Source organism: Diabrotica virgifera, chromosome 6 (genome assembly GCF_917563875.1).
Source record: "Diabrotica virgifera virgifera chromosome 6, PGI_DIABVI_V3a".
Lineage (NCBI taxonomy): Eukaryota > Metazoa > Arthropoda > Insecta > Coleoptera > Chrysomelidae > Diabrotica > Diabrotica virgifera.
Window position 1 is genome coordinate 214,926,762 of NC_065448.1, and position 21,873 is coordinate 214,948,634.

Below are 21,873 nucleotides of genomic sequence, written 5' to 3' on the forward strand. Positions count from 1 at the left end.
AATCTTGACAATTCCTTATTTATAAACGATAAAGGATAATCATTTTTTAATAAAACATATGTTAACAATAAATTGTTTTTCTTCTAAAAATGAATTTTCGTTAGAACAAGTAATTTTGGCTCTATCATATAAGGATTTAATGATTCCCTTTTTAACGTTGATGTTGTGATTTGATTTGTAATTGAGATATTTGTTGGTGTGTGTTGGTTTTCTATACACTTGTGTCTCATATCCACTATTCTTCTTTTAGACTAAAACATCGAGGAAAGGTAAAGTGTTATTGTATTCCTTTTCCATTGTAAATTTTATTGTCTCTTCTTGATCGTTTATAATATTCAGGAATGTATCCAACAATTCTGATCTATGAGGCCATATTGAAAACACATCATCTACATATCTCCACCAGACTGTGGGTTTTAAATTTTGTTTAGAAATGATATTATTTTCGAAATCCTCCATAAAAATATTAGCCAATAATGGAGATAAAGAAGCGCCCATTGCTAGACCAAAATTTTGTTTATAGAATTCATTATTTAGTTGAAAATAGTTATTATTGGTACATAATGTCAATACTCCATTATAGCTGATACATTTAGTCTTGTCCTAGTTGCCAATGTATTATCATTCTCTAATTTCGTTTTAATTATGTTTAAAGTTTTATCTAATGGTACATTTGTAAATAAACTGTTTATGTCAAAACTTACTAAAATATTATTTGGATTAAATTCAATATTTGAAAATTTGTTAAAAAAATGTTGTTTATTTTTTATAAATGTGTCATTATTATTTGCAAATGGTTATATAATATTTAATAAAACTTTTGATAGTTCACTACAAGGAGAATTGATGGTACTACAAATGGGTCTAAGTGGAATATTCGCTTTATGAATTTTCGGTACTCCATAAAAATTAGCAACAACATTTTTGTTTATTTTAGTAGTATTTTGTATTTTGACAACGAAACCCGATTTGGGCTTCGAAACGTTAATAAAATCATTTTTTTGGTAAAATTGTGGCTTATTCTCATTAGAAATAGTTGATTATAAAAATGCCACAAGGAAATAGCTTCAGAACAACAATAAAAATATATCAGGATTCAATATTCCGTTAAATGTTTCATTGACATAAAAAACATATATTTTGGTCTTTATTTTAGGTTTTGCCAAAGAAGAGAACACAACAGAAACTATGAAAACAATATCGGTACTTTCATCTAATAAAGAAGAACGTATGGGCCGACTTATTGAAGAAAATACATTAAAATGTGAAATTTGTTTTAAGCAACTTGCCTATAAATGTTTATTAAAAGAACACATGAGAGTTCACACAGGAGAAAAACCTTATAAGTGCGAAATTTGTCTGAAGAAGTTTAGTGTAGTACACCATTTGAAAGGTCATATAAAAACGCACACTGGTGAAAAACCTTACAAGTGCGAAATTTGTTTTAAGCAGTTTCTGTAAAAAATAATTTCAAATCACATTTGAAAACGCATACAGGAGAAAAACTTCATAAGTGTGAAATTTGTTTTCGCCAGTTAAGCGTTGCAAGCAGTTTAAAGCGACATATGATAGTGCACACGGGAGAAAACCCTTACAAGTGCGAAATTTGTTTGAAGAAGTTTTCCCATAAATATAATTTGAATACACATTGAGATTGCACTGAAGAAAATCCTTACAAGTGTGAAATTTGTTTTACGATGTTTAGTGTATCACACCATTCGAAAGATCATATGAAAACGCACACTGGTGAAAAATCTTACAAGTGCGAATTTTGTTGTAAGCTGTTTACACGTAAAAAAGTTCTTTGAATGAACACTAAAAGTTCACATTCGAGGAAAACCTCAAGTGCAACCTTAAACCTTGTAATGCAATTGTTATTTAGTGGATAATGTTGCGAATTAGGGCCGCACATCAACGTAAATTACGTTTCATGGAAATAAAACACTGCTAAACAAATATACGTCCGGCCATTTATGAAACTCTCCGAAAATAAAAATGTGTCATGAGCATGAATCACACTCGTTTCATTGGTAGGCGGACTTTGAGATTTGTTTAGCAGTGTTTTATTTTCATGAAACATGTTTTTCGTTTCATGTTTCTTTGGTGTGCGGCTTGCCTTATTGTGTATAGTAATCAGCATTGACAAACAAAAGATAACAGACGCAGAACTTGTTGCGTCGCACAGTGGACTAACTCGTTCTGAAACATGGACATGAGAAGGGATTCAAAAACCCATAAAACTGTACCTATCCTGATAGTTTTTTTGGGTCGAGTATCACGAATTAGACGTCAAAATTGCGAAATTAAAAATGGTGTATCATGAAGCAGAAATTCGTGTAAAATTGGATGTGTCTTATTAGTGTATTTATGTAGTGAGTGCATCATTAATTTTGACGTCACATATAATTTTAAGAATGTCGCAAATCATTTCATGACATTTTAGTTAAATCTGACAGTTGTCAGAATATTTATATAAATATCAATATTTATACAAAAATTTGTCAGAATATTAATATTTAAAATATTTTTTCTATAAACGTGTTAAAAATACAATTTTTAGCACTCCATAGGAGCGTTAAAAATGCTACTTTAAAGCACTAGTGCTTTAAAAATTTTAAGGCACTGCAGTTAAAAGTGAATTGTCAAATTGTGAAACGTCAAAATATTTATATTTCATTTATTAACATTAATATTAATAGTATAACTTGCGCAATTTGAAAAAGGTGGTTTAAAAGGTTTTTTAAAATTTAATTTAAACTGTATTATTGCATTTTAAACATGTTTGTAGAAAAAAACTATTAAAATGTGTTAGAATATACAACAATAAAAGTAGATGTTATTCTATTCGCGGTGTGCAAGTACTTGGAAAGGGAAACGAGAAACGACCGTGCGCGAGTCGCGGAGAAATATTGCATCTATCTTAAATAATTCATATTGTCAATTGAAATTGTCAAATTGACGTATATTTCAACCTTCTGTCATTGACGCAGAAAAATTATATATTACTCCACAATATTGATATGATATGCAATTATTATATAAAGGTAAATTTAATTAATTGTATTTTGCTTGCAGTACTGCATTTTAATAACTGATTTTATTTACTACATACAATTGTTTACGTTTGCTAAACATAACCTGCATCTTATTTTTTCTTCTTATTATTTTTTTGGACTATGGTCTTGACAATTATCCAACAACCAGGACTAATATAATTGGCCAATATAATTAAAAGTGCGAATAAAAGTACAGAGCGTAGAAATAGAGGTCGCTTTGCCGAACTTGCACGGTCCCAATAGTTGTTATGATTTACGTATTGACAGTATAGGCAGTTTTGATGTAATGTCTAGAAAAATATAAAAATGGAATGTCAGTCAAGTTCAAGTAAAAGTTTTTGTAGGTATTTTCCTGTAATTGAGAATGAATAAATTATAATTGTTGATATATAAGACGTTTGTGGAAAAGATATTGTATGATATACGTGTTAAAAAGTACATTTTTAAGGCACTCATGTGAATTGCAGAATTCGCTTCGCTCATTCTGCAAACTTTCACATGCGTGCCTTAAAATTGTACTTTTAACACTTATATCATAAATAACTATTAATGTAAAAATAAATAAATATAAAATCAAATTTCACTATACAATGTCCGAATATATCTACCAATGACATAAAATATTTATATTTACGTCGCTGAAAAATACTAACCTAGAAATTACAATTGTCATTTTACCATATCGATTATTTTTGTGTCAAATTATCTTTACTTCGCCTCATTGATTGGTTATCTATTTAGTAGAGTATTGTAATCGCCTACCAATTATACATGTATAAGTCGTTTTAATATGCAAATACCCGTCAAGGAATACACAATTTTCTAAGTTTAACGTATAATAATCACAGAGGTGGGTTTTTTATGTCACTTCCAAATAATGCGTAAGAGAGAATTCGATAATCTGTGACGCACTAAAAAAAGGGTTTGGGACGATCTATACACTATTATTAAGTAACTGATTAAGCATTAAAGTTTTTCATTACCGTATTCGATTGTTTTATTAACTTAACTTAGACCGTTTAATATTTTTACTGGAAATTAACCACAATTTTAGTTTAAAATAACTTTATTTTGACGTTTCGATTTCCACTTCGGAAATTATCTTTATAAATCTTTTGTTCCAATAAAAATAGTAAATTGTACTTAGATGCCACAAGAAAATAGCTTCAGAACAATAAATAGACCGACTAATAAAATTCCTAATTACCAAATACACATAGTTTCAAAAGTTATGCATCACCCAAAATTATGCTCATTTTCATAGTTGTTTTTTTCATGAACAGCAAGCGGCAATGACCAACCGAACAAACGGAAAAGGGGATGAAATAAGATCAAATTATTAAGAGGCCAAAGGAAAACATAAATAGACGGCATAAAAGATGGAAAGAACAAAAGATACAATTTAAACCATACGTGTGAAAGGAGTGTTACACCTGTAGATTTAAGTTAGAAGAAGACACAAAGCTCAAGAGAAAGAGAAACATGGAGAATAGAGAAAGAATTATCAATCATTTAAATTTTCTAATATGTGTTAATTTGTAAAACTATGTTTTATTATAGTTTAGTTAAATCATTTTATACTTATAACATCATTAATTTCATTTCATTCGATATTTGGAAAATTTAGTATGCCTAATTCTGCGTAGGTACCTACTTCAATAAATAGACACTCAGGACTAGGACTGAGTTAATTTTTTTTCTGTTACATTAAATATTTCCATATAATAATATAAAAAAATATATTGTTGTAATCTACTTTGATTAATTAATCAATTAATTATCTCATTAATCAAACAAATCAAACACAAATAAATTGTAAATCTCAGGGCTGAATTATGCTATCAATACTTACTTTCGTGGCTTCAAAATATTTCTCAGTGGCTTCCTAATAGGGATAGATAAAAGAGAATAAAATAATACACATATGAATTTCAATTAGAAATTATAAAAGTCGTTTATTTTATCAAACGGAAATAAATGTTTAATATTGCAAATTTTATTTATTCTTCTATCTTTATTTTATCTAAAATTATGAAAATAGGAATCTTATTTCTTTTTGTCTCCAAATTTGTTTTTTAAATAATTAACTATGAATCTCTCTACCTCTGCTACACTGGATGTTCTACCTGTTCAGATTTTTTTGATATAAAAATTTTTTATTTTATCAGTATTATTGTATATAAAAAAATTCAACTATAATGATTTATAAGTAACAAAATTGATTGAGGTTTGATGATTTTATAATAGTGAAATGTGTAGTTCAATATGCACTGTGGTATTTAATACGCAAAACCATACATTCATGTCTCAACAAAAAATAAAACTGACCTTTGCTGATGATTCGACAATGTCTTCACACAAAACACGTTTCCTTCCCAGCTAACAATGTTCGTATATATAACGTCAAACAAACGTCAACATTTTGGGAGAAGTTACGTCAAAAGTAACATCAAATTTTACCTAAAATATACGTATAAAAGTCACAGCGATGTTACGTAACAATTTTACGTTATTTCTACGTAACCTTTTTAACGTCACAAAAAGGTCACATTTTAGGAAAATTTTCGGTATAAATAATATTGATAAATAGGACTTAAAATTATTGTGTAAATAAAACCACATACATGATGATGACACATTTATTAAATATTTGAAATAAACATTTATTATATATTTGACTTTTATGTGAGAGAAAGAGACAAAATTATTAATAGCTACTTTATATTACAATACATAAACATACTCTTGAAGTAATCTTCATTCGTAAAGTGTAAACTGCACACTTTCATATAAGGACTAGGCTGCTTCCCCATTTTTAGAAGATATTTCCATACATTTCGTTTTTCAACTAAACTGTCATTGAATAGAATTCTATTTTGTTTATCCTATTTAGGGAAAGAATGAAACGATAAATTACTATTAGGTACGCTTTATCCAAGAATCACATTGAGGCACACAACAATACTAATTCGATTTTTTTGACATAACTCCATAAAAACAAACACGATTTTAATCACGGAAATGTAAGGTTAGGTATTAAAGAAAGGTTCGAAATAAATACGCGATGGCGCTGCAATCTCAAACGTGTCTATACCTACCAAAAAGCCACGTGTTAGAAACGAATAAATTCATACGCATTAAAACCTACCAAAGAGCCACGTTTCAGAAACGAATAAATTCATACGTATAATATACGTATTAAAATTTCGTATCAGTAACGTCATTTTTGATAGATGTTACGTAACAATACAAAAAAACCTAAATTTAACGTTAATGTAACGTTATCTTGCTAGCTGGTGTTTCGATCCAAAGAAACTCGTCCACGTTTTCCAATAATGTCCCTGCCCCTCTGCAAACTCGTTCTCCTTTTCCTCACTATGCCTCGTACGTACAGTACTCGTTCCGGCTTTCTCCTGATGGAGTATTCCAACTTTTTGAAACACTTAAAACAAACACTGGATACTTTAGACTTAAGGAGTTACATCCTCTATCGACTTGGCCTATTACTCTTTCCACTATATGATGCGTGTCACTTTTCCAAAAATCAACCGGCGCTTTACTTTTTTTTGTACACTACACTCAAAACTGGACTCTTCCTTTCGATCCAACAAAACACACTGACCTCTCTCCTCATTCATTCTCATTCTTCCAAATCGTTCCCCTCCAGAATTCATTTTCCAACCAATCAAAAACAAATTTCAATCATGACGTATTTACCACAAACGCTTTCCTTTTTCTAAACATGTCTTTATGAATTTCCAAGAAAAAATAATATTCCGACTATTTTAATTCTATTTTCTACAACTAATCATATTTTTATCTATTTTTAAGAATCTTAATACACAGGTATATTTTAACTATCTATTTTATGTACCGTGCGACTAATTAATTACCTACCCCCATATCTTAAAAAACTTAATGACCTATTATATTGTCCGTGGTTTTGATAAACAGTTCAAAGAACACTTTCTTAAACCCTAATTGCTTAAAATGTATTGTTCATGGGGCTAGTAAGCACTTCTGCGAAAACACTTTCTTAAAAACTAGCTATAACTATTTTTACAAAATTTGTCTTATACAGGGTGTTCAAAATTTATATGCCCGTGGTTGAAAAATATGAAAATTTTTATTTCAATTTGAATTTTAAATATAAATATAGTCTTTTATTTCTCATGTCAAATAGGAATATAACAATATATTCTAATTCTTTTTAGGTACTCTTGAAGAGGAGAACATATCGAATACTATGAAGAAAACATATTATATATGTGTACCTGTACAGTCGTTTAATTTAGAACAATGTAAGGGCCCACTTGTTGAAGAAAAAAAAATTAAATGTGTAATTTGTTTTAAGCAACTTGCCCAAAGTTCATTAAAAGGACACATGAAGATTCACACTGGAGAAAAACCATACAAGTGCACAATTTGTTGCAAGCAGTTTATTCTGAAAAGTAATTTGAAACGTCATTTAGTGAGATCGCATAGGTCTACATCAGAAAATCCTGTCAAGTGCGAAATTTGTTTTGTCAAGTTTACTAAAGCAGCTTATTTGAAACGACATATGATAATTCACACTCGAGGAAAAGTCAGGGAGCAGTTCCCGATGGAGCAGTAACCTAAATTCCGCTCCCTAAATTCGTGACAGCGTATCACTTTTTGTTATATGTGAGGTTATATACTTGCCTCTGCACAATAATTTTTTTACTTTATAATCATGAAATCATGGTCAAAGACCATGTTTTGTTTACCGTTTGCGATATTTTTGGATTATTTTAAAAGCAGTATCATGGACATGAATATTACTCACTATGTTTTCCGATTTCTCATTTCATAACATTCATAATATATGTTATTTGTATATATGTAGTCCAAGTAATGAAGCTTAAAATAGGACAAAACCTCGCAATTTTTACAGAATGGATCGATTTGCTTGAAAATTTGACAATAAGTAGTGGATAGTCCAAGGATCAAAATCTATATGATGCGGAAAGGCGCTTTGACCATGGGGGTGGTTGCCACCCCATCACGGGGGTGGAAATTTTTTATTATATTTTGACCGCAAAAGTTGACATTCATTCTAAGCAAAAAACGTTCTATACATTTTTTTCATAAAATTAATAGTTTTCGATTTATTCGCTATCGAAAGTGTTAGTTTTATATCGAAAAAATTAATGTTTTTAATCAGTTTTCTGCTAATAACTGTAGGATTGTAAATAGTTTACCTTATATTTTAAATTCCCCTGTATATCATTTTTCTTAATTATTAGTACGAGAACGGGATAAGGGTCTCACATATGGACGTTGGCACAGATGTGCAGAACGAATTGGGGATTACGGCGACGGTAGCGGACTACTTTTAACTATATAGTTTTAGTTTATTGGAAAAAGACGGCGGCGGGTCGGTACATACTTTGAACCAATTTTAATTGGCTTCTTTCACAGGAAAAAAAAGATTAGCCTAAGAGGGTTGGTTTTAGCGTAGAGAACTAGAACGAATACAGGAGTCGATTATAACATCACAGCGACGACAGACGCGCTCTTAGGGATAATACTTAGAAAAGACGAAATAAGACGGGTATTATATTGATTAGACGCAAATTATCTATAAATACATTTCGTTTTTTGTAAGAATAAGAACACGTAAGATTTTGGTCGCAATTACACACTTTTACATTTCGTCAATTTAATAGTATCAATAATTTAGTCATCTATTTTATTAATTAAAACTGTTAAACATCAAACGGAATTTTATTACGATTGTCTTTAAAGAAAACCTACATAACTCAAAAAGTTTTCGTTTTATTAAAACAACTTTGCTTAACAAAAATGTACCTTTTGAAAAAATAAACAAAACCGTTTTTTTTTTATTTTCTTTAAGACCAATAGTAATCGAGCTATACTTTATTATTATGTTAGCTCTTTCTCGTCAAATGCTAAATATTGTAGTTTCAAAGTCAAAAGACGGGAAAACTATGCATTTTTCGAGGATAATTTGTTGAAACTAATTTAAAGCATTTAAACATATCTATCCACAGAAATAAAAAAAAGTCTCTAGCTCAAAAATTAAGTGACTTGTAATGAAAAGAATGTCAGTCCCTATTTTTTTCAGCGAATAAGTGATCGGAATCAACCCCATAATTACCACTCTAATTAAAATTAGTCATTTAGCTTATTTTGTCTTCTTTATTTATGTTATTAATAGATTCTAGTAGTTTTAAAAAGAATGGAGTTAAAAGCGAATAACGAATTTTTGTAGTTTGGTAAAAAATTCCTTTTGCTTCCGAATAGAAAGATTAGCATCACAGACACGAAAAAATGTTTCAATATCAAATTGTAGCTTATTTAATTCCCAAGAACTTGGTTTGAAAAATTTTTTCTACGGCAAAAATTGAGTGACCTATTGATAATTATAACTTGTAATAACATGCAAAAACCACCTTTACCAACACTTTCAAAGTCACCTCTTTTTGCGACTGAAGATATTAAATGGATTTAATATCAATAGCCTTATAGATCTTGTAAAAACCTACAAAATTCTTTTTTACCAAACTTTCTAAGATAAAAAATAAAATAGTTACAGTTAAAAAATCAATATATTTTTTGAACAAAAAAAGGAGAAATCCAATTGGAAGCATAATAATGTAAGTTAGCGGTGTTTTGAGTCGTTGGCCTTATTTATTCTTTTTTTATTTATGTATCATTAACGACGTTCTACACCTTCGTTACGGGGTATGCCTCTCAGAGGAAAGGGGGAAACTTATATACAAGTGAAAGTTGGTAACAATGCATTTATAGCAGAATACTCAAATCATATGTTTTAGTATTGAATACTTTATAAAAATAAATTATAATACATTGTGGAAATTACGGAATAAATTACGGAATTAGTTATAATAAATAAATTAAAAATTAATGGTACGGTAAACAATCCTCATTTTTTAATATGTTATTCCTTACAAAAAAACCTTTAATTTAAAGCACAAATAATTAAAAATCGTAGATTTGGGTCAAAAGTTATTAATTTTTTAAGAATTCCCATAAGAGCCCATGTTAAAACTTAACTTTGACCCTTAATAATAATTAAACGGTACGATAAAACAATTTTTAAAAAATCAAGTCTTAGTTTTTTTAAGTAAACTATAACATACTAAAATTTCATGCAAATCTTTAATTCTTTGCCGAAGGTGTAGAACTGGCTTAGAATGATTAGTTTTTAAAAAACTGGAGTTAAAAGCGAATAACGAATTATTGTAGTTTGGTAAAAAATGTCATTTTCTTCAGAATAGAAAGAATAGCATCAGAGATATAAAATAATGTTTAAATATTAAATTGTAGGTTATTTAATTCCCAAGAACTTGGTTTGAAAAAATTTTTTCTACGGTAAAAATTGAGTGAATCGTAAATGAGTAAGTAATCGAAAAACATTGAATTTTTCGATATAAAACTAACACTTTCGATAGCGAATAAATCGAAAACTATGTAAAAATAAATAGCGAAAAAAATGTATTGAACATTTTTTGCTTAGAATGAATATTTTTATCAACTTTTGCGGTCAAAATACAATAAAAAATTTTCACCCCCGAGATGGGGTTGCAACCAACCCCATGGTAAAAGCGCCTTTCGGCATCATATAGATTTTGATCCTTGGACTATCCACTACTTATTCTCAAATTTTCAAGCAAATCGATCCATTCTGTAAAAATTGCGAGGTGAAAAGCTTCGGTTTCTGGACTAATGTTACAGTTCAAGTTGATTATCCAGTTGGAGTTGACTCCAACTAGTTGGAGTCAACTCGAACGGCTGGTTTCAGTAAAAGTTGATTATAAATATAAAATGAAGATTTATATTCAACATTTACTAGTAAAAGTAGACTCCAACTAGGAAAAGTCTACTCTTCCCAATGCCATTTAGTAAAAGTTGATTCTGATTCACACAAACAGCCGATTCTAGAAATTAAATGTTACTGAATATGTTCAAATTAGTCTAGGTTGTATCGTCGCCCCCGTTAGGTAAATTATTCCGATTCGAATTTTTTGCACAAACTTACTCAAAAAGAGGTCCTTATAACAAATCTACTGGGTGCCAGGCAGTACCTTGATCGATAAATTGTTTAAACAATTTTTTTTAGACAAATTCACAAAAATAATTTTTTCACTTCGAACCATTTTTTTTAGTTCATTGAGTTATTCTGAGCAAAAAAAGGTATTTTGTGATTTTTCTCTAAAATTGATTGTTGTCGAGTTATACGCGATTTAAAATTTGTGAAATGCGAATATGACTATTTTCAAGGCTTAATAACTCGTAAAATAGTTATTTATGTAACAAGTCAGTACAGTGACTCTTTATCGAACGAGTCTGATATTACGAGCAGAGGGAGCTAAGCGATCGAGGCGAGTAACAGACGAGTTCAATAAAGAGTCTTTACGGCCGTGGTGCATACAAAATTTTATCGCCAATCGTAAAAAGCATTATGCAATTTAAGATTTTTTTTATTTCAGACGAAATAAAAATTTTGGATGACAGTAATGACAGATGACTTTTGCATGATGGCCGGTTTCGATGTTTAATCGATAATTATCAATATTGAATAACTAATTACTAAATCTGTAAAGTATTCACTTATTTTATATGAATATAATTGAAAAACACTACACAGAATTTCAGTTTTTAACATAAATTTAATTAACAAGTAATTGGACTTCGTAAGTCCTAGATTTTCACCCAAAGTAATCTAAAGTAGAACTGGAAGTCGATATTTGAACTCTTCGTTTAACTTTGCGTCGATTGGTATACGATTTTACTAATTTTGAGTCATCTTTACTAAATTTTGGTTCATATTTGTAAGCAAAACCAAAAAGTAGACTCTAACTAGTTAAAGTATACTCTTCCCAATGCCATTTAGTAAAAGTTGATTCACGCAAACAACCGATTCTAGAAATTAAATGTTACTGGATATAATTATGTTCAAATTGTGATATTTATATTCCAGGCTGTATCGTCGCCTCCGATAGGTAAATTATTCCAGTTCGATTTTTTTGCACAAACTTACTCAAAAAGAGGTCCTTATAACGAATCCACAGGGTGTCAGATGGTACTGTGGTCAAAAAATTGTTTAAACAATTTTTTTAAACAAACTCACAAAAAAAATTCATTTAGGACAATTTTCTTTACATCATTTGGGTCGTTCGGAGCAAAAGAGGTCTTTTGTGATTTTTCTGTAACATTTATTGTTCTCGAGTTATACGCGATTTAAAATTTGCAAAATACGAAAATGACCATTTTGAAGGCTTAATAACTCAGTTAAAAATTATTATTATGAAAGTCCGAAAGTCACCAAATAAAATTTTAACGACCCCCCTACAAGATACTGAAGAAATTTTTGTTATTATTTTATTACTAAGCGGTTTTTTTTAATTATTAACAATGAGCGCTAGGAGCGTATTGACGCAGCTATCAATGTGAGTGCGAGTGAGATGCATCATTGCACCATTTTGACATTTAAAAATTCAAACTTTTGTCAAACCACAAAACTGTCAAAACTTTTTTTGTAATTTATTGCTCACGTATCATCACCATGACAAGGCGAAAGTTCTTCTTCTTGTGGTGCTTTCTTCTTTAATGGAGGTTAGCGACTATACTGGCAAATCGGTCTCTGTCCAATGTGGCTCTAAAAACAAAGATGTTGAATCAAGGCCGGTCCAGTCTCTGATATTTCTAAGCCATGAAATCTGGCGCCTACCGGGACCCCGTTTTCCTTCAATCTTACCCTGGATGATCAGTTGCGTGAGGCGGTACTTTTCATTTCTCATTATGGTGTCCCAGGTAGTTAACTTTTCTGACTTTAATAATTTTTAGCAGTTCCCTACCTGTACCTATTCTCCTCAGAACATATTCGTTGGTGGTGTGGGTTGTCCAAGGTATTTTCAAGTCACTTCTGTAAAGCCAGAGTTCAAAGGCGTCCAACTTGTTCATCAGTGTTGTGTTGTGTCCAGGCCTCCGTTCCATACAAAAGTATTGACCACACATAGCAATGCAGAAAACGACATCTAAGGCTGATATTAATGCTACTGTTACAAAATAAGCTTTTCATTTTGATAAACCCCTGTCAGGCTACCTCTATTCTCGCTCTTGACTTCTTGTTTATAATCAAGTTGATTGTTGAACCAGCAACCAAGATATTTGTACTGGCTTACGTATTCAAGCTGTTGGTGTTTCACATATTTATTGGAAGAGGTAAATTTTTGTTCCTTGATATTCTTATAACTTTGGTTTTCGCAGTATTGATCTTCATCCCCATTTTTCACAACTCTCAGTAACCCTAATGCTGCTTGCTAATGTTTGTATCTTTGTGCCAGAGTTTGAAGACAGAATATTGCTTCTCGTGTCCCCATACCTTTCCTGAAGCCAAATTGTTCTTGACCGGTGACCTCATCACATTTTTTATAATATATTCTGTTCTGTATGATACGCAAGAAAAGCTTCAGAATGTTATTTAATAGACTTATAAGGCGGAAGTCCTGGCATAATTTGGCGTTCTTCTTTTTAGGTAGTGATATGACGACTGATTCAAGCCATATTTTAGGGATAGTCCCTGTATTGTAAACATTAATAAATAGTCCAAGAAGAAGGTCTAAGTTTTCCTCGCTGATTAACTTCAATAGCTCAGCTGGTATTTCATCTTTCCAGACCTTCGTCGCTTTCGGTATTTAATGTAGGAGGTTCTCTGATGTCATAGAAGAGTTCCTTTATATAGTCTTCCGACATGTTTATTTGTTCTTCGGAGCTTGAAATCAGTTTGCCTTCTACGTTGATTAGATTATTTGGTCCTTGTGAGTATGTCGTGCCTGTGAATTCCTCGAGTTTCTTATACAGATGGAAGTCATCATGCTTTTTATATAAGTTTTCGATTTCACATTGTTCTGTTATCCATTTTTCTTTTGCAATTTTTATTTGTTGTTTAATGGTTCTATTTAATGCTTTGTACATTGCTTTGTGCTGTTTGCATTTTCTTCTTGCATCCATTAAATCCAATATTTCCTCTGTCATCCATCTTTGCTTCCGTGGTCGCTGTTTTGTGAGCATTTCAGTTGCCGTTGCAAGGGCGTGTCTGATTTCCTCCCGAAGGCGAAAGTTAAGGATGTTTAATTACATGAAAGTGTGCTAAAAAACAGTGCGAAAAGTAAAACCCATTTAAAATACATTGTTACTTCAGACACACTTTAAGCCCTTCATGTATTGCTATCTATATTTACAATTTTCACACAATAAAACCTTTACTTACATAATATGAGATAGAGTAGATAAAAATTATTTTTGTGAATTTGGTTAACAAAAATTGGTTAAACAATTTTTTGACCGCGGTACCGCGTGACACCCTGTGTATTTGTTATAAGGATTGTTATACGGATGTATTTCTTTGAGTAAGTTTGTGCAAAAAATCGAATCAGAATAATTTACCTAACGGGGGCGACGTTACAGACTATACTATACTATAGTTGATTTTTTAACCAAGAGGAGTAAACTAAAAAGACAGATTCACACCCACGAAAGTTACTAGAAAAGTCACCAAATTCATCTTCTTTTTTCGTTGATCATATCAGCTTTCGATGATAATCCATACATATTATATTATACTAACACATCGCTAAAGAGTTCTAAAAACAACTGTTTTTATATAAAAGTAGACTAAAAACCTAAAAATTAAAAGAATAATACAGAAAACACAAAAAATCGTCGATATACTTAATTAACCTATAAAATGACAGAAGTGCCAAAATTTCATAAATGTCATAAGTGTCAAAATTTAATAACCGTGGAGTAAACTTGCCTGCGGTTGGACCAATTAGAAACAAGCATTTCGGCGCGGTAAATTTGAATCACTCCTCTTGGTTAAAAAACAAACTATAATAAGTAGTTGAAACGGTCAAAACAAAGAAACGCACACTCATCAAAAATGCACTTGAGATTCTCGTATAATCAACATTTACTGAATCGATCCAGGAAGAGTCAACTCCAACTAGTAAAAGTTGATTTAAATTTTTAAAATCAACTTTTACTACTCGTTTCAGTTGGAGTCAACTCTAACTGAGAATCAACTTGAACTGTAACATATACACATTATCTTATACAGGGTGTCCAGAAACTCTACCGACAAACGAAGACAGGAGATTCCTCAGATAATTTTAAGACAATTTAACCAAAATTACCTAGTCCGAAAATGCTTCCTAAGGGAGCTAGAGCTCTTTGAAGATGGCGTCTTGTAATTAGTTTTTCTTAAATACCTCCAGAACTCTTCTAGTTAGAAAAACGAAAATTGGTACACATATGTATCTTCCAGAGATAAATCAATTCCATCCATTGCGAATTTCTAGTACCAGTCATAGGCGCCCATTTTGGGTGGGGCAACGGCTGTTTTATCGCATAACTTTGTCTTTAACTTTTAAGCATATTTGATACTGCATTATTAAATTGTGAGGTATTTTAGTTCTAAAAGGTACTCTTGCTTTAAGTCGGTAGGACACACCGTTTTCTAGAAAAATCGATTTGAAAATTTTTCGTTTCCTGAATTTGAAGAAAAATTTTAAAAAATTAAAAAAAAAACGGTGTAGTTTACCAACTTAAAGCAAGACTAACTTTTAGTACTAGAATACCTCATAATTATTTAATAATCTAATGTCAAAATTTTTTAAGAATTAAACACAAAAAAGTTATGCGATAAAATAACCCTTGACCTACCCAAAACGGACGCATATGACCAGTACTAGAAATTCGCAATTAATGAAATCGATTCATCTCTGGAATATAAATAAACGTACCAGTTTTCGTTTTTTTAAATGGTTTTTTTTTTAATTTTTTTTGGAAATTCAATACACGAAAAATTTTCAAATCGATTTTTCTAGAAAATGGTGTGTTCTACCGACTTAAAGCAAGAGTACCTTTTAGTACTATCATACCTCATAATTTAATAATCCAGTGTCAAAAATGCTTGAAAGTTAAAGACATAAAAGTTATGTGATAAAATAACCGTTGCCCTACCCAAAACGGACGCCTATGAAGGGTACTAGAAATTCTCAATAAATGTAATCGATTTATCTCTGGAAGATAAATATGCGTACCAATTTTCATTTTTCTAAATAAAAGCTTCTGGAGTTATTTAAGAAAAACTAATTACAAGACGCCATCTTCAAAGAGCTCTAGCTCCCTTAGGAAGCATTTTCGGACAGAAGAATTAGGTTAAAATATCTTAAATTTATCTGAGGAATCTTCTGTGTTCGTTTGTCGGTAGAGTTTCTGGACACCCTGGATATCTTATATATTTTATTTTACATATTATATCAAATTGACTTGCCACAATTAAAAAATTTTTTTTGTAAACGTAGTCAATAAATTTTTGAATCTTTGAATCTTAGATTTTCCAATTGATAATTAGTACTTGACGCCATCTTTCAACGAGTCAGTTGACAAATTCACAAAAGTAGCATATTACGTTGGACGGAGGTAGCGGAATTAAAATGAGCTTGCTGTCTTGGCGACCGTTCCATAATACGTTCTGCAAGTAGCGCCACATTCAGAGAACGAATTCCCAACACTTTTTCATCTCCTGAATGAAAACAATTAACGAGTGCGAAATATGTTTTAACCTGTTTACTCGTAAAAGTTCTTCGGATGAACACTAAAAGTTCACACTCTGGGAAAACCTCAAGAGCAGCATTAAATCTTGTAATTCAATTCAAACAAATAACAGCTGTTGAATTGGTCGCGCCATACAGTGGTTCCGAAATATTGATATATACAGAAAAGGGATTCAAAAACCTACAAAAATGTGTCCTAATAGTTTTTTTGGGTCGCTCATTACGAATTAGATGTCGGAATTGCGAAATTCAAAATGGCGTATCATGAAGCAGAAATTCGTGTACAATTCATGTAAAAAATTTGGAAGTATATAATAATAGGGGAACTGCGGGTATTACCGCCCAGCGGCAAATACCGCCCACTCTATAAAATATCTTAAATATAGAGAAATAGTAACTTTGGCAACATCGAAATGACGCCACGATACTACTGAGAGAACCGTGCAACAAGGTCGCCGGCCATAAGCATCAGAGTTGCCAGATTGGGGTATTTCCCCCCATTTTTGGGGTAATTTGAAAGCTTCTGGGGGAATTTTTTTAAGCTGTAATGGCTGGGGGATTTTTTGGGGGTAAAAAAAATTGTGGGGGATTTTAGGGGGTCATGGTCAATTAAATTTGTGAATGTACATAGAACATTAGAATAGAACTGCATAATATTATTGTACTCTCATAATCGAAGATTATGGAACCTATGAATTATTTTAGCGCCCTCTGTTGATAAATACATTTTGGTTCACTGTTCTCTATACATTTGACTACTAAAATTCAAAAATCATGGATTGGTCTACCTCTACGTTTTACATGCATGGCATGGCTAATAAGATATAAAATGAAATGATGGTGTAAAATGTACATATAAATGAAAATAGAAATTTTCTTTTTTAGAAATAAGCACCCTGCTCGCTCATCATGTGTAAATCATAGAACAGTTAAAGTCTGTCCGCTAAACTCATACAGAACTGGCTAGTCATTTTAGTAGGTCATTTTTTTTTGTTTTTGCCAGTTGTGTCTGAGTTTAGCGAACCGACTTATTAGCCATGCCATGCATGTAAAACACTTTAAATTATTTCCGAGGGTTCATAATTAAATATATTAACTGAAAAATTTATGTTTTTTGTAATTAACCATTCAATTCCTGTTTTTGAGTTTGAGCTTTATAATGTAATGTATCAAGCTGCTATGGTGTGAAGCATTGTCCATATAATATAATTATTCCTACTTTAATAACTACTCTTCAAACCAGTGTAGGAAGGTATCTTTATTCAGTAGCTGATTATGGTAATCAGCTAGTTTGATATCAAATAATGTTAACAATATTATTGTTATTAATCAAATTATAAAAATCAAAACAATAACAACAAACAATCCCTTCACTGAGTGACCCTGAGGCCTGAAATGACATTGACAATTGACATTTGAATTTTGAATTCTACGAACTGCGCATGCGCATCAATCAGAAACCAGTGGTGGCGGCAAAAATTTAAATTTGGGGTATTTGAGCTTCAATTTGGGGGAATTTCAGTTTAAAAGTGGGGGATTTAGAAAATCACATCTGGCAACTCTGATAAGCATATTTAGTTGTTTCAGAGAAGTCAACGTGTTTTGTGTGGTGCCACTATAATTTTTAGGAGCTCGAAAATAATTTGTGAGTAACTTATTTTTATACTTAATTTATTGATTTTTTTATTAATTAGTAACCGGTCCTCTTATATACAGGGTGTCCCGGAAAATAGTGCGTTCCTTTAAGGTATGGAGAGAATACACAATTTGGAACAAAAAAGTCCTATACCATTTTTTTCTAAAATTAACCGTTTCCAAAAAAAAGTTAACATTGTTTTCCATATACCTGTATTTTAATGTTTGGAAATTTTAATAAACTGGCAACATCGTACGCACTACGGAATAATAACAGATAATAAAAACTCGTTTGTGATTGTGATTAACAGTATTTAAAATAATCCAACCTAATAGTAGGTAATACTTATGTATTTACGATTTGTTTACTAAAATTATTTTCTTTTGAAATGTATTGAGATACCTATTGCATAATTTTAAACGAATTACCACATCTTTTAACATAAAAACACATCTTTTAACTGAACTAGTATTATGTATTTAGTAAGGTTTAAATGGGTTGAATGCTGAGTATTGCTGAGGGCTTTAACTGAATTACATAGTTTTAATAGTTTACAGTGGAACTTAAATACGCCAGATAATGTCTCAGTAATTTGTTTACTTGTGAACTGAAATAACTAAGTTGTACTTACTTGAAAATAATTATTATACCGAATAGATGTTTCAAGTAACCTTTCACAAACACCATTCATAGGTAATAACATAATAGGTAATACACTCACTATTCGAAAACATTTTCGGCATTGACACTAAACAGGATTCTCTAAAACTATCTGTTTACATGGGACTGTCTATGCTTAAATTTGCGTACCGCACATAGTTGTCAGATTTAAATTTACATACCAGAATACATTTTAATTTTTTGGTCAAACGGTTGCATTTAGAAAAAAATGTTATAAGAGTTTTTTGTTCTACATGGTGCCTTCTACTTATACCTTTAAGGAACGCACTATTTTCCGGGACACCCTGTATATGAATCGAAACAGTTTCTTTCGATATTTTGAGAAATAACGATTAACAATTGTTTTGTTTGAAATATGGCGATGGCGGGTAATTTCGCCCAACTTGGGCGGCATTACCCTCCAGTGGGCGGTATTATACATTGATTTATACATTTTTAATTTAGGATAAAGAATGCCAAAGACAATGATGAATTCGCGGAAAAAGGCAACATGGAGCGCAGAACAGCTTCAGGAAGCTATAAATGCAGTTAGAAGCGGAAAGGGGAAAAGGCAAAGTGCAAGAGAGTTTGGTAATATATGATCTTTATTTTTTAATCCATTTTCTAATGTTCTTTTTTCAGGTATCCCATATTCTACATTAAAAGATAGGTTAAATACAAACAATGCTTGTGCAGCACAACTAGGTCGTCATCCTATATTTTCCACTGAACAAGAAAAGCGAGTGGCTGATCGCTGCATCTATTTGGCAAAGATGTTCTATGGTCTAACGGCCACTGATTTACGAAAAATCGTCTACGAGTTTGCGGTTAAAAATAATATCAAACACTGCTTCAACGATGACAAAAAAATGGCCGGTAAAGACTGGCTTCAAGCTTTCTTAAAACGGCATCCAAATCTTAGTTTGAGGAAACCCGAGGCAACCAGTTTAGGGAGAATTTCGGGTTTTAATGCTAAAAGTGTAGGCCTTTTTTCAAAAATTTAAATATAGTTTTAACAAAATATAACTTTCAAGCCTGCCGCATATTTAATGTTGACGAGACAGGCATTACCACGGTGCAGGTTCCATCCAAAATTGTAGCTCCAAAAGGTGTCAAACAACTGGGAAAAGCTGTAAGTTGGGAGAGAGGTCGAAATATAACTCTGTGCTGCTCAGTAAGTGCATCAGGGATATATATACCTCCGATGTTTATTTATCCTAGAATCCGAATGTCGGAACAGCTTAAACGCAATGGACCGGTAGGTGCCATATATGAATGCTCGGCCAAAGGCTGGATGACTGTAGAATTGTTCTTGATTTGGCTTAAACATTTTAATAAACACGCATCTACTTCGAACGACAACCCAGCATTGCTGTTGCTAGATAATCACAGCAGTCATTGTTCTTTAGCTGCTTATGAATTTTGCCGTGAAAATGGGATCATTATGTTATCGTTTCCGCCCCACACGTCCAATAAGCTACAGCCACTAGATTTGACATTTTTTGGGCCGCTAAAATCTGCCTATTCAAATGAATGTTCACTCTATATGAGACGAAATGTTCACAAAAAAATAACACCATTTGATGTATCTGAAATTTTGAATCGAGCATTCGTTCGTGTAGCTACCATGGAAAAAGCTCAAAAAGGCTTTGAAATAAGCGGTATTGTTCCATATAGACCAAATATTTTCACGGACGAAGATTTTTTGCCTTCTACCCTTTCGAATATTCCCGCTGTTGAACTACAACTTCCTGAAACTGAACTTACTCCCTGTACCTCTGAAACAAATCGAGTGCCTTCAAAAGATGCAGTCTTGGAAACAAATGAACCTAATGTTATTCCAAGTACATCAAAAGCCAACGAAGCTCATGCAGATGTCACTCCTTCAACATCAAAATCAGGAATTACAAATGAAAGACAAGGAGATATATCGATTGAAGAAATGACACCGTTGTGTGTCATAACTGAAAATAAATTAAAAAAGATGGGTAGAAAATTAGGCATTTCAAAGATTTTGACGGCAACTCCAGAAAAAATAGAACTGGAGCAAAAAGAAAATAGAAAAATACAAAAGAAAGAAAAGCAAAAACTTTCAAAAAATGTAAAACACGTTAATAAAAAAATTAAACGTGTTACGAGGAAAGTCTTCGATGATAGTTCTTCAAGCGGTTCATCCCTACACGATGAATTGGAGATTTGCAATGACCACAGTTCCGATGATCCCAGCAGCGACGTAGAAGAAGAGTGCATCTATTGTGGCGAATATGGAAAATCGGAAATGTGGTACAGATGCGGAGTTTGCCATAAATGGGCGCATAAAGAATGTAGTGGTTACGATAATCACAAAAGTTTTATATGCGATTATTGCAAATAGAGTGAAGTTTGAAATGTTTTTTTACTTAAGTATTTTTTTGAATGTTTTTTTATATAAAAAATATATAGATGTTGTTTGTGCGTAAATAATTATTTTGTGTTTGATTTTTATACAATGTAAACCCTGGGCGGTATTATACCATCAGTGGGCGCTATTACCCGCATAGTCTGATAATTCCGCCCAAGTGTAGGTTTGTGAAAATAAATGTCATACTCCGCAAAATAAAATAAATGAATACTTTAAGGCTTAAATAATTAGAAGTAGATAAAATGACTGTATTTTGACAGTTGACAGTTTTTATCAAGACCTGTAGTTTTTGAATAATTCAGTAAATTGCTTAAGTGGGCGGCAATACCCGCACTTCCCCTAGGTTTGTTCTAGCATCAGCTTCAAACGGTTTGAAACCATCAGGGAATAGTGGACCAGTGCGATGAGTAGAGGGGATAGTGGTGACTGTATTATGTTTTCTCACCGACCAACTGTTTGCTGACGTTTTCTGACTAGTTTGACTGTTTG

At 31.7% G+C, this 21,873-nt stretch overlaps 2 protein-coding genes across 2 annotated transcripts in view; both read left to right on the forward strand.

Moving 5' to 3' along the window:
• LOC126887210 (zinc finger protein 391-like) overlaps window positions 1-16,459 on the forward strand; it is a 76,947-nt gene extending 60,488 nt beyond the window's left edge. The window contains exon 7 of the mRNA XM_050654610.1: window positions 7,271-16,459. Coding sequence (XP_050510567.1) covers window positions 7,271-7,671 — 401 coding nt within the window. The 3' untranslated portion in view covers window positions 7,672-16,459. The remainder of the gene's footprint in view (window positions 1-7,270) is intronic.
• A 1,800-nt stretch (window positions 16,460-18,259) lies between these two features.
• LOC126887214 (uncharacterized) lies at window positions 18,260-20,281 on the forward strand. The gene is made up of 3 exons (XM_050654614.1): window positions 18,260-18,332; window positions 19,449-19,574; window positions 19,626-20,281. The coding sequence occupies exons 2-3, from the start codon at window positions 19,457-19,459 to the stop codon at window positions 19,985-19,987; spliced, it is 480 nt and encodes a 159-aa protein (XP_050510571.1). The 5' UTR covers window positions 18,260-18,332; window positions 19,449-19,456; the 3' UTR covers window positions 19,988-20,281.
• The last annotated feature ends 1,592 nt before the right edge of the window (window positions 20,282-21,873 follow it).

What these genes read in the sequence shown, in the direction of transcription:
- LOC126887214 (XM_050654614.1), top strand. Translation starts at nt 19,457, where the DNA reads ATGCCAAAGACAATGATGAATTCGCGGAAAAAGGCAACATGGAGCGCA. An exon ending in GCAAAGTGCAAGAGAGTTTG is followed by an intron (nt 19,575 to 19,625) that starts GTAATATATGAT and finishes TTCTTTTTTCAG; the next exon opens with GTATCCCATATTCTACATTA.